The sequence below is a fragment of the Coturnix japonica genome, chromosome 7 (assembly GCF_001577835.2).
Source record: "Coturnix japonica isolate 7356 chromosome 7, Coturnix japonica 2.1, whole genome shotgun sequence".
NCBI lineage: Eukaryota > Metazoa > Chordata > Aves > Galliformes > Phasianidae > Coturnix > Coturnix japonica.
The window spans coordinates 15,987,430-16,005,009 of NC_029522.1; the positions used below are offsets into that span (position 1 = coordinate 15,987,430).

At 37.5% G+C, this 17,580-nt stretch overlaps 2 protein-coding genes across 6 annotated transcripts in view; one reads left to right on the top strand and one right to left on the bottom strand.

Moving 5' to 3' along the window:
* Window positions 1-65: 65 nt before the first annotated feature.
* HAT1 (histone acetyltransferase 1) lies at window positions 66-17,529 on the bottom strand. 5 transcript variants are annotated; one of them, XM_015868527.2, is made up of 12 exons: window positions 16,898-16,973; window positions 16,363-16,416; window positions 15,972-16,043; window positions 13,489-13,564; window positions 12,458-12,578; window positions 7,475-7,654; window positions 7,090-7,211; window positions 6,485-6,589; window positions 6,043-6,149; window positions 3,520-3,671; window positions 2,574-2,690; window positions 66-562 (listed from the first exon to the last, which is right to left on the bottom strand). In XM_015868527.2, exons 1-12 carry the CDS (start codon window positions 16,902-16,904, stop codon window positions 395-397), a joined length of 1,281 nt encoding a protein of 426 aa, XP_015724013.1. In that variant the 5' UTR covers window positions 16,905-16,973; the 3' UTR covers window positions 66-394. The 5 variants fall into 5 exon arrangements, with proteins under 5 accessions (XP_015724013.1, XP_015724016.1, XP_015724015.1 ...); XM_015868530.2 differs by lacking the exons at window positions 16,363-16,416; window positions 16,898-16,973 and adding an exon at window positions 17,424-17,529; XM_015868529.2 differs by lacking the exons at window positions 16,363-16,416; window positions 16,898-16,973 and adding an exon at window positions 17,184-17,289.
* SLC25A12 (solute carrier family 25 member 12) overlaps window positions 17,041-17,580 on the top strand; it is a 43,357-nt gene continuing 42,817 nt past the window's right edge. Inside the window, exon 1 of the mRNA XM_015868515.1 lies at window positions 17,041-17,151. Coding sequence (XP_015724001.1) covers window positions 17,056-17,151 — 96 coding nt within the window. The 5' untranslated portion in view covers window positions 17,041-17,055. The remainder of the gene's footprint in view (window positions 17,152-17,580) is intronic.

The window sequence follows — 17,580 nt, forward strand, 5'->3', positions numbered from 1 at the left end:
TCTGTGAGTATGTAATAACTCAAAAGAAGCCCAGTAGCCACTTAAGGTAAGAAACAGCTGCAATATCAATATATACATTCATGTATTAACTTGCTGTTCAGTTACCTATTAAGACCCGAGGCAAAACAGAAAGGTTAAAAAATTCAAACAATTTATGTGTTTTTGTGTCTGAGAATCTACAGTTTATTTCAGCAGTAAGTGCTCCCGAACTTGAAGAACAACATTTTAAATCTACAACACAAAAATAGAAAATATTCAAAATGCACAGAAACACAATTCACCCTTAATGTGATTAAAACGTCACAAGGTTTTGTTTTTGCAGTTAAGTGGCAATTAAGGATGTGCTTCATAACACTGTGTAGAAATCTGTAGGTTTCCTGTACAGGTCAGATCCTCACGCTTGCGCAAGTCGTTCTAGGACTCTTCGGTAATCTGAAACGAGTTGCTGGAAGCTCTCTTCTAACTGTTCGTGTTGCATGTTTAGGTCTATTTGGTTCAACTGATTTGTCAGCTCCTCTGGTCTTAAGCATCTTCTCATCTTGGCAAGTTCTCTCTGCTTTTTCTAAGCAATTAAATAAAAAGTAATTTTAATGTAACGAACAATGAAGAGTACAGTATTTTACTAACTTATTCCATTTCTATATCTAGGTCTTTAAGAAGTCCCAAGTCCTTTAAAAAATAAACAAACCCCCAAAACACTAAGATTGTTTAATTAGGAAATCTCTTGTGTTAAAGCTCCACAGTTTCTGTATTACCAATTACGTGGCAAACTGAAAACTCATTTCAAATTGTTTCTGTATTTCTGCAACAGTCAGGAGTAGCTCTAAGATGCAGAACCACTACTAATAGTGGAAGATATTAAGAATTTAGAATTATACTGCACCTGCACAATACAACTCAAATGAAGCTATCAAGAGCTTTATAAACCAGCAGTATTTACATGACACAAGCATAAGAATGTTGTAATATCGGCAATTCTTTTATAAAAGGTTGCTTTCTCCTCCAAATTACTACATATTGAGAGTTGAGCTTTAGCTCTGACATGCTTTTTTATTCTATTTTGCTTTTGTTTAAAACAGGATCATAACAAGACTTTTTTGGTGAACGTGTTAGAAATCAGCATGTAAGCCATTCAGTAGACAGAACAACCATAAACAAAACGGCCATATTTTAGAACATGAAACATAAAACCTAAAAATAAAAGATCAGGGATAGTGTGCTGGCTGTTCTGATCATTCTTTAGAAGAGGACTATAGTTGAAGAAGTGGAATATTTAAATCAGCAGAATATTCTAGAAATTTAAAATGCAAATATTGTATATCTAGCAGTACAATATCTGTAAATTTTTTATTCTTAATGTATTACATGCAAAAACTAAAGCAAAAACAATTACTAGAAACACTAGATCTGAAACTGCTTATGGAATTTTAGATTTCCTCCACATATTAAGCTGAATTACACACTGAGGACATGTGACAGTCCTGTTGGATGAAAAATCATGGTCTTATTTGTAGTGGACAGCGAGTGAAATTTAGTAAATGAGACACGACACTCACAAAGGAGAATAGAAAGTGTTTTGATTAGGATCCTGTCACTCAGCATGACATGGTGTTATCTGCAGATCAGCCAAGTGTTTAATGCAGTGCTGAGTTCTCATTTCTGCTAACGGACCCCCTAAGTCCAACACGAGTACAATCAAAGTTCTGCTATTTTGGTATAACAGGATAAGTGCTGCTTTAGGGAGGCTTGCAAGCTAATCAAGATACTTCTGATACTTTGTGAAACTTTTCCAACCAGGTTTTGGGTTGCTCGGTGATTACTTAATTGCGGAGTAGCTAACATGCTAGTTACAGCAATGAACTTAGGCTTGTGGTTTTTTTTCAATCAATACAGAAATGTCATTAGCAACTAGGAGATACATATACATTCACACACTATATACACACACACACACACTCCTAATCTTAGAGGATCAGTTAATGCAACATACAGCAACTAGATTATCAAAAGCATACTCAGCAGGAAATGAAAAAGTAACTCTGCAGTAAGTTGGGTATTTGATTCAAATTCACTGTTGAAATTACATCCCATCTACAGGGAGTACCGTATTGACATGGCGAAATTACTGCTACCAAGCTGCTTTGTTAGTCCTAGTTAATGAGCAGAACTGGAATCTAAACCATACCTACTTTTCTAGAGTAAATATATAGCACTTAACCTTCACCTCTAACTTTATAGTTCATTTAAGATACTCTCAATCTTTCCAAGAAAGCGAATTTCCTCCCCTCTCCTGTCCCTTTTCTCTAACCAAATTTAATGCTACTTGTAGCTAGGTACTGTAATGTTGATAACTTTCTGCTGGAATTGGACAAGTAACAGGAGTCAAACAAGATCTTTGGTACCGCCATGAATGAATGTTCTCTGCATCTGTGTATGTCAGCTGAATGCTGCATAACTAATAGTAGTTGATTGGCAACATAATTGGCATCAACTGCATTTATGGAAATGGGAGTAAAATCAGGTATAATTAGCCTTGAAATAAGTAAGTATTAAATGATACATAAGTCATATACCTTATAGGGGCCAATCAGCCTTCTTTTAACATCCAACCGGTAGCTTCTGGATTGTTCTGCATCACCCATATCTGTTGCACGCAATCGGAGGATTTCATAAACTCGCCTTGTGTGTTGCTAATGAACAGAAAGGAGAATAAAGAACATGTCTGAGTAAAGAGGTCGTTCAGCAGTAGTACTACAGTATTCCTCCACTTTGAATAACTCCTCAGCTTATCAGGTATCAGTCAGATACTGACAAAGCCTCAACCAGCCTCATCCTCCTTACCAGTGGGTTAAACGAATAAATGTTCTTGTTTGTTAATTTATTCCAATACAGATAGTGTATAAACTCTCAGAATGTTGCAGTGTCTATGGAGGTGCTTCAAGGACCTGCTATAAATGAACAGCAGAAAGTCCAGAAGCCAGAGTCCAAAAGTAATCCAAAGAACCAAAGTACTGGAACTAGAGTAACGTTAAGCAATTAACTACTACACAGAAGCTCCTGTACTAGTTTTAATAATCTTCACATACTTATTGCTTTTCACGAGGTCCTCTGGAAATGCTAGGTATGAGAATGAAACAATATTTAAATGTTTCTGTTTACTAGGAAGATAACAAATGAATTGGTATATGGAAAATCGAGGTGATTCTGGAACGTTAGTGTTACTACTTTAGTGTTCTGTGTTCTCAGAACAACTGTGGCTATTTATGTAGATATATATGAAGAGATGGAAACTGATACTTAAAATTGGAATATTTCAAGTTCTGTTACATCAACAGCATCAGATAGAAAAAAAAATTACTTAAAATCTTAAGCAATTTCTTCCCTTCCAGAAACACTGTAGAGAAATAATGTTGAAATATCCCACCATACGTAAATTCCAAGTCTCCACCCCTATATTTGGACTGCTGTTATACTAGTCTGATAAGAACAGGTCCAACTACCACTGTTCCAATTTAATACCTTATTTATTTTCAGCTTCTGTTGAGCTTCCATTACCATTTCTTGGCTGAAGCCTTGCATTAACTTTCCTGGGGAAAAGCAAGGCAAGTCTTGACAGAGCTTTACAAGAACAAAGTCTCTTAGCTTTATGTAGTTTTCAGATGGATCTTCAGCTAGAAAAAAAAATTAAAAGATTGTATAGTTAATATAAGCATTATTTGTTTCTTCAATTCTGGCAAGCAATTACAGGAGCTGTGTAGGACAAAACCAGACACAACATCCATCATATATAAATAGCTGTGCTTAATTGTAAGTGCTGCTATCAAATTTTAGATGTATGACAATATAAGTTGAAGTGTGCTGTGTACAGTATTATACACATTTCCAAGAGACAAGTTCAATCCAATTCAAAGCACAAACCCTTTTTTCTTGCATGTTCCCTCTATTATATAACAGAGGAGAGCATTAGAACTACTCTTAGACAAACTAATTATGTGGAAAAAGATTGAAGCAAAAGCTGAAAGCAATTTGAAGTTACTTCTGTCTTGCTTGAAACAGTAGCACTGCTATCAAAACTGTAGCTGTATAAAAAACAAAGTCAAGAACTAGCTTCAGTCATCATCAACACAGTCCTATTTGCAACTTTGTTTCCACCTGTGAACTACAGAGAAGGAAAACTCTGCAGTGCTGCAAATGTAGTTAATCACTATTTAATAGTTTGGACAGGTTTACTACAAGTGAGTACCAGGGTCACCTTCCACCCTACCTTAATTTTTCTATGGGCTAGCACTGTGGAATTTATTGTTGAACAGCTTATATCCCAGCTGTGCTTTTTTGTTCATTTTCTTCCCCTTTCCCTCAAGATGAGGACTATTTTATGTAGTTGACATTTGTGGCTTAAAAATGATCTAAAGCTGATACGTTACTAAGAGGAAGGAACAGCATTTAAGTTTTGGTCCTAGTATATGCAGCACTGCAAAACCAGCAATTTGTTTTTTGGGTTGCAGATTGCTTAGGACCATTGCATCAGTTAAAAAGATTTGCACATGAGTGGAATAATCTTGTATGGCAGAACTTACAGCACTTATTCTGCAGAAGAGTTGAAGAGGCTGTACTGAGATTCATTTATTCTGTTCCTTTTCATTCAAATTAGTTAGAAGAAAGATGAGGCAGTTTCTTTATGGTAAGCGCTACCAACATATATTTCACTTGTGTCAACTAGGATGACGACTTACAGTTGGGACAAATATCCATTGCAAATGTGAAAGTCTGAAATATTTTATTTTTTTAGGCATTAGTTTCTTTGAGTGAAATTCTAATCATTCTGAAAAGAAGAAAGGCTTTACTTAGCAGCTTTAGAGGATGTATGTTTTGTCCATTATAAAGGTTGCCAAGCCTTACTTTCTATCAAAAGGACAATAAATTATCTCGCAGAAGTGTGAGATTACATAACTTTAGAGCCATGTAGAATACTGCAAGCTTCCTCCTGCTTCCTCCTTAATCCAAAAAGAAATTAAAAGTTACCCTAATGCAAATTCGCTGCTTCCTACAAATCTGCATTAAAGCCACTGAGCCAGGAACATGTCGTGATTTATTTAGTACTATATTTAAGACTGTTTATTCTCAGCTATAAAAGCTACGTAAAGCTTTGTAGTATTAATGGGAAACAAAGATAAAAATCACAGAATGAATAAGACTTCCTACTGCACTTAAAGGAAGTTATGCTTCTTTGGGTTTCTATGAATTGGATTGAAATTACAAGGTAGATTACCCCGTGTTAGGATTATCCTGCAGTGATACCATGAAGAAAGCAAGTGTTGTAATGCATTTTAATTAGTTTTTTGGAGGGTAGAGGAATAGGAATGGGATGCTTATTTTCTTTTGAGATGAGGTCTTAGATGACCTTAGATTAGTCAATTCATATGTTTAAACTGTATTTCTTCCTATATTGGACTTTAAACTACAGGACAGGTGTCATGATTTTAAGCACTTTCAATGCTATATTTTTAGGTGTGTATACACTCCCTTCCTCTTCTTCCCATTCTTTCATTAAATTTTCACTTTAATGTATTTGTGGACACACCTCTAACATGACAGGTGCATTCAGCCAGTAACACATGCTCCAGGAGCACAACTCCTGTGCAGATTTTTGTCTGTAGACTTTGGGCTCACATACATGTTAATATACTATTTTAGATTTTGAGTTTTGGCTAATAGGAATAAGTTGAACAAGGAATCTGACAAAGCTTGATCTCCTGGCAAACTCAGCTGTGTATCTCACAATAAAATGGCTAATTAGCTGGTAATCCGTGCATGCTAGGGATTGAATTTTCCTGGTGTGCTGTTCTCTAAGTAGAGGATTTAAGGAGCTACATTATATACAGTTCTTCTGTAAAATAGGGCACTGTTAATCCTGAACTGAGCTGAAGCTAAACCTTCAAAAGGCCATTTAATTCTAACAAGTGAACATGAAAGCCGGTTTGTGGGCTAGCAGTCTCTGAATGTGAACAAACAGGTGAAATGGGTTAGAAATTTAACATATACCTGTAATATCAAGTACTGTAGGAGAAGACATATAGTATCTATGAACTGTTTCAAGAAGCTGAGCACCATGGCCTTCTCCTTGGAACGGTGGCAAGATCAGCATCTGGCTACAGACAAAGGAATGTATTGATATTTCAATTCAAATTCATGCTTTTGCAAATGCTGTAATATAAAGGCATAAAACCTAAGTTTTTCTTAAAATACACGCATCAGTGTTAATGTTAAAACATAATTCTTACAGTCTTAGAACTGCTAAATATTCAAAGCTTGTTTGCGATTCCCTCTGCTTCAAGAAGGGAACAATGAAATAAATCAGTGCATAGCCAGCTAATAATGGGGATTTTTTTAAAACAAATCAACACCATTATAAACAAGTATTGGGAACTTCAGCAGTTCCCTCTTCTGAAATAAAAGGCAAGGCACGAGTTACACCGCCAATTACCTTACACGTGGCCGGGTTTTGTCTGGGTACACATAGTAATTATAGACTGTCATGTAGCCTACGGTCGCAAAGAGCGTAGCTCCATCCTTATTATACTTCTCAAATCTGCAGATAAAACAGAAAGCCAAGCAGGTCAATTACAGTCGCGCTCCCATGCAGTGTCCATTTTCTTTTCCATTCTCCAACTGAATTTTCAGTGTCAGCAAGCTACTCTGTGAGGGCCCAATGGGTACACCTGCTATGTTCTGAATGTACAATTCACTTAATTGGTGTGCAGCAACTTGGATAAATCAGACCTCTTTACAGCACTTCAGTGCACTTGCCTATTATAAAGATGAATAGGTGGCAAGTAAAAGAAAACACAGGCAAAGCTCATTTTACTGTTTAAGCCTACATTCAGGGCTCTAACGGACAACAGCATTTAATTCAGCTCTATTCTCAAGGTTTCCCAAAGTATAATGGAGGAAAACTCAAGCCTGATAAACAATGGTTTTTCTTTCCTGGGAAAAATATCATTATACTGCTCCAATAATTGGCCAGCCACAATTAAAATGCAGGCTTTGTGGAGGTAATAAGGTCCACTGTTGCTTTAGAACTGTACTTACACTATAAAGTAGTTCCATCTTTCATCATCTACATCAATAAAGCTAGCAGTTTCAATAAACCACATCAAGAATGTCTGAAGCCTTTCATGATATTCTCGAAAGCCTGGACACGTCATGTCAGCCTAGGGAAAAAGCCAGGAGAAGTCAGGTGAAACCTATCACAGATGCAAAAGGGAAAAAAAAAAAAAAAAAATCTGCAAAACCTCATTACATCCCCCCTACAAAAAAGAAAAAAAAAAAAGCATGCTTCCAATCAGTAAATTGGTCAAACAGTAATATTTATATTTTATATATATACATATATATATATATATAATGTTACAGAAGGTCCCTCACTGCAAAATAAACTTCAATTTGCTTAAGAAGTTTCACTTATTTTCCATACCTTATATATCTGATATGTAATGTCTTCACCAGCTTCCTCATTATGAACAGAATATGTGTGTAGCAGCATTCCGAAGGGCTTAAAGTTGACCTCCTTTTCCAACAGAGAGACAAAGTCGTCTGTGTTTGTACAAAAGCCAGGAGGAATAATTTCTCTAATTTTACTTTCGACATCATCTGCCTGGGGAATACAAAACAGGGCGGGATCAGCAAAAGATTAAAAAGACAGCATCAAAGTTATCATTTTGCTATTAGAGCTGAATAAGAAAAGGAATGCTGTGGCCTATCAGTAACTTCAAATAAAAAAGACAAATATTCCTGTCGTTCAATATCTCTGAGCAGATAAAGATAACTGAATAGATACAGAATGGCCCGTCCAGCCATTGTCCACATGCAAAAGCTAGTAGCTGCAACATGAATAAGTTCCTGAACATTTTTATGTTTAGTGGCTGTTACATTTGTCTAAGCAAAAGTCGAAGAGGGCAGACAACTCTTCTAATAAAAACTCAGTGGCACAATGGCAGGACAAGGAAGGAAGCTGTGAATTCAGTCCAGCACAAGGAATAATGTTCTTGTTTTCCTGGTTTGCTGGATGAAACATTAGTTTCTGAAAAACGCCGTAAAATTGGTAGCTCAGGCTTTTCATCCAGCAAACCTCTGTGACCAAGCTGCACATGGCCTTGTACAACTGGGGTTCCCAAACAAGCAGCTTAAGAGGTACTAGGTGGTACGGAACTGAGTGGTGAAAAAAGAACAAAGACTGAAAATGGTAGCTCCCAAACAAGAAAGTGACAGCTAGCACACTCTTGCATTCTTATGTCTCTGTGCTTGAAATGCTTGCTTGTAGTATCAGCTGTGAGCTCTAATGAGAAACTCAGAGGACAAACGTTCTGCACCCTAATCAAAGATTGTTTTTTAAAACAAAGCTGGCAAAGTAAAAATACAATTTAGAAACATGTTTAATAAATCTGACATGTAAAATCTAACTTAGTAGAGAGGGAAGAAATATTCCAACACCAAAAGTAAATTCAAAATTACTCTTTTCAGTTAATCAAACTGAAAGTTAGAGACTATCAGCTGAGCAGACTTCATAATCCTTTTCAGACCCCAAAAAGACCACTTGATTGAATACATTTACTACTTCTTTTTAACCATGAATATTTGATGAGGTCTCACAATAATGTATTACTGCTTCTCACCAGGCAATAAAACTTAATGAATTGGTCTCAACTTAACAAAACGGTGCTCCTCAATACAACCCCTAAAAGCCTGACATTACATTCAACAAAATGAGCTTACATTCAATTCAAACTTTCCTTTGGACAATGAATCCAGGTTTTTACTTAATGGAGTTTGCGGTGAGTTCAGCTGTAATGTTTGTATTGTATCTATTTCCACAAGGACTGACACAAGAACACTTTGTGTTAACTTACTAAGCAGCTCTTTCACACCGTTTACATGCATGATGGGTATTAGTTTGAAACCAAGACCCTTGCTACTTAGCATTCAAAACAGGGAAATTAAGATGCTTAGAACAAAATACACTACAAAAGGCTAATACAACATGCTACTAATTCCTGTCCTTTCAACCATCCTCCCTTAAGTAGAAGCAATGCACCTGCAAATGAATAGCACTTCATCATTCAGTTACATTTTTAGTATAGAGAAAGATGGATGTGGTTCAGCACAAACAAGTTTTATTCTTAATGGTTTGGTACTACCAACATTTATATTTATATTTGTAGAGAGCACTATAAAGCAATTCAGATATAGCTCTACAAGACTTGGTATAACAACTCAGTGAAAATGTGTACAGCCTTTACATCCATTTCGTTCTCAAAACAAAAGACCTTTTTCTGTTCATCTTCAAGCAATGCTAGAAACGCTTAATGCTTAACGCATTTTCTTTACATTTCCTAATTTAACTGCATTACAGAAAATTAACAATGCTTTACTGAGTTATATACATTAACAAGACTGAGTAACTGTAAGGAGCACAGCATTTCAGAAATGCTCTTCTTTTTTTCAGACTGCAAGTAGATTTCAGATCTTAATTCTGCCCTGGTGATAAAGTCATTGGAAACCTCAGCTAGTGACTTTCATTTTGCACATCTGCAGAAGATATGTAAAATAATCCACAATTAAAACAAGGCATCAGTTCAACAACAGATTAAGTGGATACCTAAAAACAGTGAACATATAGGATGAAGTATATAATATAATTAAAAAAAAACAACAAACAATCTCTCCTCATATTTTTAAGATTCTTCACCTTACAGCAACAGAAGACAAATTTTCACCTACTGAAAATACATAAGATAGTGTATTTCAGTTCTTTATGGCCACAACTTGCTGCCTCTCTAAGTATCTATGTGAATTTCTCTGATGTTGGTGAGGTGGCATAAGGTACTTGTTTATCAGTATCTTACAAGTTTGCAAAGGTTTACACGGAAAAAAATCTGTTCAGAAAATGCAATCGAGTTGACTACTGCAGCAGTGTTAAACTGGCAAATAATGAGTGCAGAAACACGAATGAAGCCAGCCAAGACTTGAGCTTATGGATTATGCAGGTACTATCTTCAATGTATTACCTTCATAAGGAAATCACATGAGATGAAGATAGGAAATACAGTAAGGACTTGAAACTTAATTTGTTTCATAGTAGGACTAGTTGAGCCATCAGGATCTCTTTTTTACATTTGGCTCTGGATAATATTAATATAATTATACTAATAGACAGTTATCACATTTGTGTATATTTTCATACTATTTCAAAGTGGTTTCACTTAATTATAGAAATATATTTGAAAGCTGAATTTCTCTACCAATTATGAATATTAACTCCAGTGAGGAGCAATGGGATGATTTGTAGTGTTAAAGTATGTCCAATTTTAAAACTGCGCTTTCATTAACTTGTGCTAAAGCAAATATATCAGATCAGCTGCAAAGCATGATAACACATAGATAGCAGAGATTGGTTCAGAGGTTAGTGAAATACTTTCCCTCGCTCCATCATGGAAACTGGAAGAAAAGGGAACTACTTCAACAGCTGCAAAACTGAAAGCAGCTAGCAATTCGGAGGTCAGTGCTATTCAGATTTATACCAGAAGAAAGCAGCCTCTCTTCAGATATTTAAAAGAATTGACGCCACCCAATGGATAAATTCTGTTTTCATTAAATCAAGTGCCAAACAAGAACACACATCTGCTCAAAATATGATCAGACTTTGCTGAACCTACCTCACTAGTGTGGCACAGAAGCATCTTTAGAGAAAACATACTAAGGTGCATAAATATGCCTGGTACTCTGGCTGCTGACACTTCAGGATCTTCATCTTTTACCTCATGTCTAAGAGACCTTGGAAGAACAGCTAATGCTATAGGAGCAAATGGCCTGCATAGGATTTTAGATACAAAATGCCAGAGTATGAATAACTATAAACAGCATTAAAACTCAATTCTCACTTGTAACCAGTTCATTCAAAGCAGAGACTTATGTCCTTTCCTGAACACCATCTATTTACAGCACAAAGATGGTGTCATGCACAGTATCTATAGTTAATGCATTAATATGATTAACTCAAATGAGCTAAACAACAAAACAGTTAATTTAGATAAGTAAATAGTAATATGCATTTCAATTAACACCCTGCTCATTTTTATCTCTGCAAGTATGTTAATATTTTAAGGTAGTTAAACAGCAAATATAAATGTCAGAACAATATTGGCTGCCATATTTTTTTCCCCTGTAGTGGTTCAGATATAGTCACATGAGCAGCTTATTAGGACACAGTCTGTTAGTGATATCAAGGGAAGGACAGTGAAAGTTCTTCACCCTCAGCCTGCAGATATTTCTAGAAACTATCTGGCTCAAACAGATATCCTTTCTTGTCCCTTTCTCAGTGCATTAAGCAATTGAAAAATAATTCAATAGAGGCAACGCTGAGCTTGAAAGAAGGTAAGATTCTGAGCAATGGGAATAGTTGCAGTGTGAGCTTAGGGCATGAGAGACCTCATTTACCTTGTTTATACTTCCAGAGAAGAAAAGTGGCTTTATTTGTACAGAAAATAGGTAGCATGTCAATACAAATGTGTTGTGGTGTGGTCTCCCACTGTGACGTGATTTTAAAATTATGTTGGTGAAAGGCTGGAAGGAGAGATGGTCTGTTTGATTTTAATATGGTTACTACTTAACCAAATGGCTTTCCTTTTTTCTTCATTACTAAAAACCTTTTAAAGATTGAAGAAAATGACCTTTCACTCCTAAGGTAGGCTGCCCTAGCCTCGAAAGTATTTCAGGCACATCCAGGCACTTCACCTGTTGAACTAACTATATCCTAACGCAGCTTCAAAACACAGAAACAAAAACCTGTAAAACTAATTTAACAGTCATTTCAATTTTTCTTTAGAAAGCCTTTTCCTTGAAAGCATTTAAGTAAGCTCTGATGAACTTGAAATACAAACTTTAAATCATGAAGTTGTTTACTCTTGAATAGCCTTCTTGGGCTAAGTAATTTGAAGTCAGTGCAAATGTACAACCACTTTACACTACAGAATATTGTGAAGATTCATCAATCACCTTATTAAAAACTCTTGTCAAAATAAATTGTTTTTTCCTTCCCTATACATAAGTAAATCTCAGATGATATTCAATTATGATATTCAATTTTCTTAATGCACCAGGATCCACTCCAAAAAATGCATTTTTCTTTCTTAATGTAGTCTCTTAAATACAAATTAAACCAGTAGCTCTCCCAGAGACAGCTAGCATGAAAATAGACTTTTTGTTTGTTTGGTGTGATTTTGATGGCAGTATCAAAAGAAAGAACAATGAGAAACATACAGATAACATACAAATTTTTTCAGGTTAGCATAATAGGAAGCTTTGTCTTTACTATAAAACGTTTGGAAGGGCAATAACTAACCCTACAAGTTTTGTCCCCATTAAGCATTCCCAATAAGTACAAGTCTGGCTCTGTCTTTACCTCCACACAGTCAAACTTCTCATTAACTTTAGATGTATATTCAATGCGGAAGAGAGTTGACAGGTTACCAGCAATATAGTATAAGAGAATCTTCAGTCCCTTGTAGCCAAAGGCAACTTCACTGAGGAAGGAAAAAAGCACAGTCAGACCTCTAAGTAAGTTTCATTGCAAAATACTCAAAACATGGTACTAAAGATTTTAAATCTACATCCTCTTTCCCAGTGAGGTATATTAAACCTTTTAACAGTGAAAGAGAATCGAACTGGGCGCATACTATGTAGAAAGAGATAACACCTTACACTATTTTTATTAGTAAATTTGCTCCTCTAGTGGAGAAACAGAATATGTCTCTGAACTCAGTAAGACAGTGGCTGTATATTTAAGGCGATAACTCAAAGAATACTTGAAATAACTAATACTGCATTTACGTTCATCAGTGTCTTAAATTCACTAATGCTTATTAATACAAATTGATAAACAATGCTTACTAAAACTGTAGTACAGCAGTGTAAAGTTTTGTGACATATTGCTGCAAGCTATACTATATAAAACACTCAGATAACAAGTCAGCAACATATATGTTTCTAGAGGACAGTATTTATTATTAGAATCAAGTAAAAAAAAAACCAAAAAAACACAACAACAAATAAATGTCAATACTGTTGACAGATACTTTTTGGTTTTGGCACTCATGACTGTGAAAGTTTTAACAAAGAACCATTAATTCATGCAAATCTTATAAGGATGACTTGAACACAATAGCAGCTGAAATGACCAATTCTGACCATACAAACCAGGCATTTTGTTCTCTGCTAGTATCTTTAAAATACCGTGTAAAATGACTACAGGGCCTGAATTCCAGAGGCTAGGATTCAAAGCCATGATTTAATTATACAGGCACTTTACAATTGTTTGGTAGCATTATTACTTTTTAAAAAACAAAAATGAACAAACAAACAAAAAAATCTCAAGCAATTAGGAAACTACATTCCCTTCAAGATCTATGAATTTGACTGAATAATTTAACTTACTCATCACCAAACACTTGATGGCTGTACTCTGGATTAAAAGTTGTGTTCTCATCCTCCAAATCCTCAGGAAAGCGAACTGAGAAGAAAAATGAGCATGACCGAGTCATCAGCTTTGGTTTGTTCATACAGGGATTATATGCTAGATGTCCATGCATTCTTTCACTATGAACAATTTCAGTTATGAACCTGTTAGTCTGGCACAAAAACAAAATAAAGACATCCTGTACAAATCAGATGCATGTTATTTTCACAAATCAAATCAGTAAGCACAACAAAACCAGGAAATTGACACAGATGTATATGATTTCATATGTACATCCTGAATGTGACTTTCACTCCATGGTGAACACTAAGGACACAGCCCAGCTGGATATTCTTACAGTAAGCAAGACCAATCATGTAATCAAAGCTTCCTTCTCATCTTGTCATTCTTCTCTCATATGCAGTTCAGAACACTTCATTGTAGGGAATGATGAACAGCAAAATGTTTATGAGTATTAATATTCGCATTACAATTTTGGAAAATTGGCATGGATACATACAAATCTACACTGACACAATATCAGTATTTCTACCAGTATTACTAAGATAACCAGCAATTCTTCTCACACAACTTTTATTGTTCTTCAGACCTTGGTATTAGAGGTCTTTGCTGGTAATGTGAAAACATCTGCTCAAGTAGCATCTACTCACACTCAGTAATGTAGCAAACAAGTATTTTATTCATGCTGACAGAGTTAACAGCAGCTACTGCACAGTAACTGCAACTGAAGTTCTTCCATCACAAACTTTATGATTAGTGAGTGAAATCAGAAGTTAAAGTAGGATTTTCTATGAAAATTTATAGAAGACTGTAATACTCAATTCCCAGATATCCTCTGCAGTTAAAATAACTACCTAAAATTGGAAGGGATATAGCTCTTCGCACAGGCATTAAAGTGATTGTTCAGCCCCATTAACAAGGCGTAGGTAGCTCAAGAAAACAGTGACATACTAATTTTGAATGAGTTACAAGTGCACGCAATGCTGTAGGAGTTAACAGCGCTATTAAATGTTCTTTTTTAATTTAAAAAAAAAAAAAAGGAGAATATGGAACTACAGTCTCATTGCTGTTTTACTCCAGTAAAACTGGAGATGAAGTAAAAAGGATTTTCCATCAATAGGAGATATTCCAAGAGAAAAGTGAACGAAGGGTTTCTTAATAACAGGATGAAACTCAGCCCTCTCAATGGCAGTTTTCGTCTTCTTCAGCTTGATTCAGAGAACGACCCAGTTGAATCAAAGTAGCAAGATTAAAAACAACAAAAAAACAAACCAGAAAAAAAGGGAAAACAGAGTAATCCTGAAACATCACCATGGAACGAATTAGGACTCAGAAGAGTACAGCCATGTCCACATTTATACCCCTATGCTCACGGGAAAGGCGTGTTTTTTTGTTTTTAATGGCATTAAATTTTAATTTTTTCTAACGTTGTATGTAGAACATCTACACTCTCACAAAGAAAAAAGTAAACTGACAGGTATATTCTATTACTTCTCATCCTTTGGATTTAGAAAGACACAAGAGGAAAACCAAAACGTTATATATATAGATTAAATAAAAATAGTCACAAAATGAGTATTTGAACTGTTGTTCAAATGGAAGAGAAATGCTTCACCGGTTAGCAGCTCAAAGGCTTCAGTATTTAGGTTACAATGATGTTTTGTCTCACAAGCCAACCGTGCATTTAAAAGTCGACTAAGTTTTGCAGAACAAACTGTTAATAGTAGTTCTTAAGAGTGCTTAAAATGTTAATTATTTTTACTTTCTTAATAAGTAAAGCTATTTGTACTGCTCAAGGAAACAAAATGCTGAAGGTTTGGAAAGATTAAAAAACACAGATGTATTACCTACTGTCTTATTAATTAACAATACAGGTAAGTTTCAGATATAAGTAAGTCAGTAATTCCACTTGTATTCTATATATGGTATTAAGCAAGTTAGCTATATAAAGCAATAAACAGTTCTGAAAAATAGAGTAGTACTTTTTCTACACAGATTTTAAAGACTTTGTTGAAGATAGCTTGTGTTGTCTACATGTTGAGGGAGAGGTGGAAAAAACAAACCAAAAAACACTTTCCAGCTTTACTTATTGTGTTTCCTCAGAAGAACAATGGTGCATACTTAGGACTACATAGTAGCAAAAGTTCTAGAGAAGAAGAAACTAAGAGAATATAGTTAATAACTCAAGAAGAACAAGGTGGCATCATCCCAATGCAGTTTAGCAGTATGTTAATAGATTGCTGATGTTATTACACAGGTAAAAGCCTGAGTTTCTGTAGCTGTACTGTACCATTCTCAATAAAACTACACTATGAATTCCTATTCTTGTGCCTGTATATTTATAAATGCATATTATCAGCTAATTAGATTAAATTACAAGGACTTTATTAAATAGATATTAAAATATTCCAAACACATAATATTTAAAAATTGGCATTACCTAGTTTGAGCTGTATTGCTTCATTTGTGTTACATTTGTATTCAGCCAGCTTCTTCTCCATAGGAGTCAGTCCTAAAGAAAAAGATTTTGGGAAGAGTTTCGATATGTACAATCTGGGTCAGCGTAATTCAATGATTCAATGTAATTCAATGTTAAGAAAAAGGCTCTCAAGAACAGAAGGAACAACATCATAACGCTGACTTCATTTCATAATGCACTGCTCTCCCTGCAGCTCCTACTTTGTCATTCTCTTTACTTTTCAAGCCAATCTGTTTTCTCACTATGAAGTGTTTTCCAAAATAAATGCAGATGTGTTTGAATAAGGGTTAATGCATGTCAGGAGATCTTGAACTGTGGCAGGAATGCTACCAAGCTGTTACGTAGCTATTACCTTCTTTCCAGAGTGGATGAGGCAGGAAATTACAGGTAGCCTGTTTCCCAGCGTCTAATCCAGCACACAAAAGGCGTGTCATTCATCAAGGCATTTTTCAAGTGTGTTAAACCCACCCTGTCTCCCTATTCCAGCAGCATTAGCAGAAGTTCTTCCTCCCATTTCAAGCAATTCAGAATAAGGTTACTCCAGAAGTGTTCTCAATGACCCGGCGGGCACAGAGCCGCACACGGTGTGTAAATACAGCCCCGCTGCAGAGCTGACCCACGGCAGCGGCCGCCCAGCCCACGGCCCGGTCCGCAGGGCCCGAGATGGCCCCGAGCTCCTGCTGTGCTGCGGGGGGCGAGGCCAGCAAAGGGCCCTGCTCCCGTTCGTGGCCCAGCACAAACTCGGGCCCGGTCGCGGGGAGGAGCACCGTCCGCGCCCAGGGCGACTGCTCCCCTTAATAGAAGATGGACGACGGCTCCCACACCCCGGCGGCTGCAGTCAGGCTGCAATCAGGCCGCCGACCGGCCGGCCCCGGCCTACGACTCACCCGCCATTTCCCAGCGGCGGCGGCGGCCGAGTCACCCGGGCACAACGAATCAAGCCGCGCGCCCACTCGGCGGAAGTGAGAAGACGCGCACACACTTCCGCTTCCGCCCGCCCAAAAGCGGCCGGGAACCGCCAGCTGAGGCTGGACCCCGTGTGCGCATGCGCAGCCGCGTGCCGGCGGGAGCCTTTAAGGAGCCGCGCGTTGGCTCAGCGGCTCATTGGCACAGCCCCGCCCCAGGGGCAGCCTGCAGCGGGGTTACTGATGTGTCGTTACTTCAGCCTCACACCTGCCTCAGTGCCGGGACGGGATGAGGGACCCGGGGCCGATTCGCTCTCGTTAAAGCGTTAGTGGCTTCGCCTCAGGGTCCGGCCCTGCGGAGCGCAGCAGCGGCGCTGGCAGAGCAGGCAGGTTCCTTCCAAATCCCTTCTGCGAGCTCGGACGCCGAGCTGCTGTGCCGGTCTGCGCTGCCCCGCGCCCGGCGGGTCCCGCTCTGCCTTACGGTCACACCGGCCGCTCCGACCCTCACCGCCGCCAGGCGCCGTACGGCCGCTCCCTGCCGTGTCCCTGCCGTGTCCCTGCCGCGTGCCTGGCCGCTCCCTGCCGTGTCCCTGCCGTGCTGCGGGCTGAGGCTGCAGCGCTGTCCCGTTGTGCTGGGCCGCCACATCCCCAGGGCATTGCCCCGC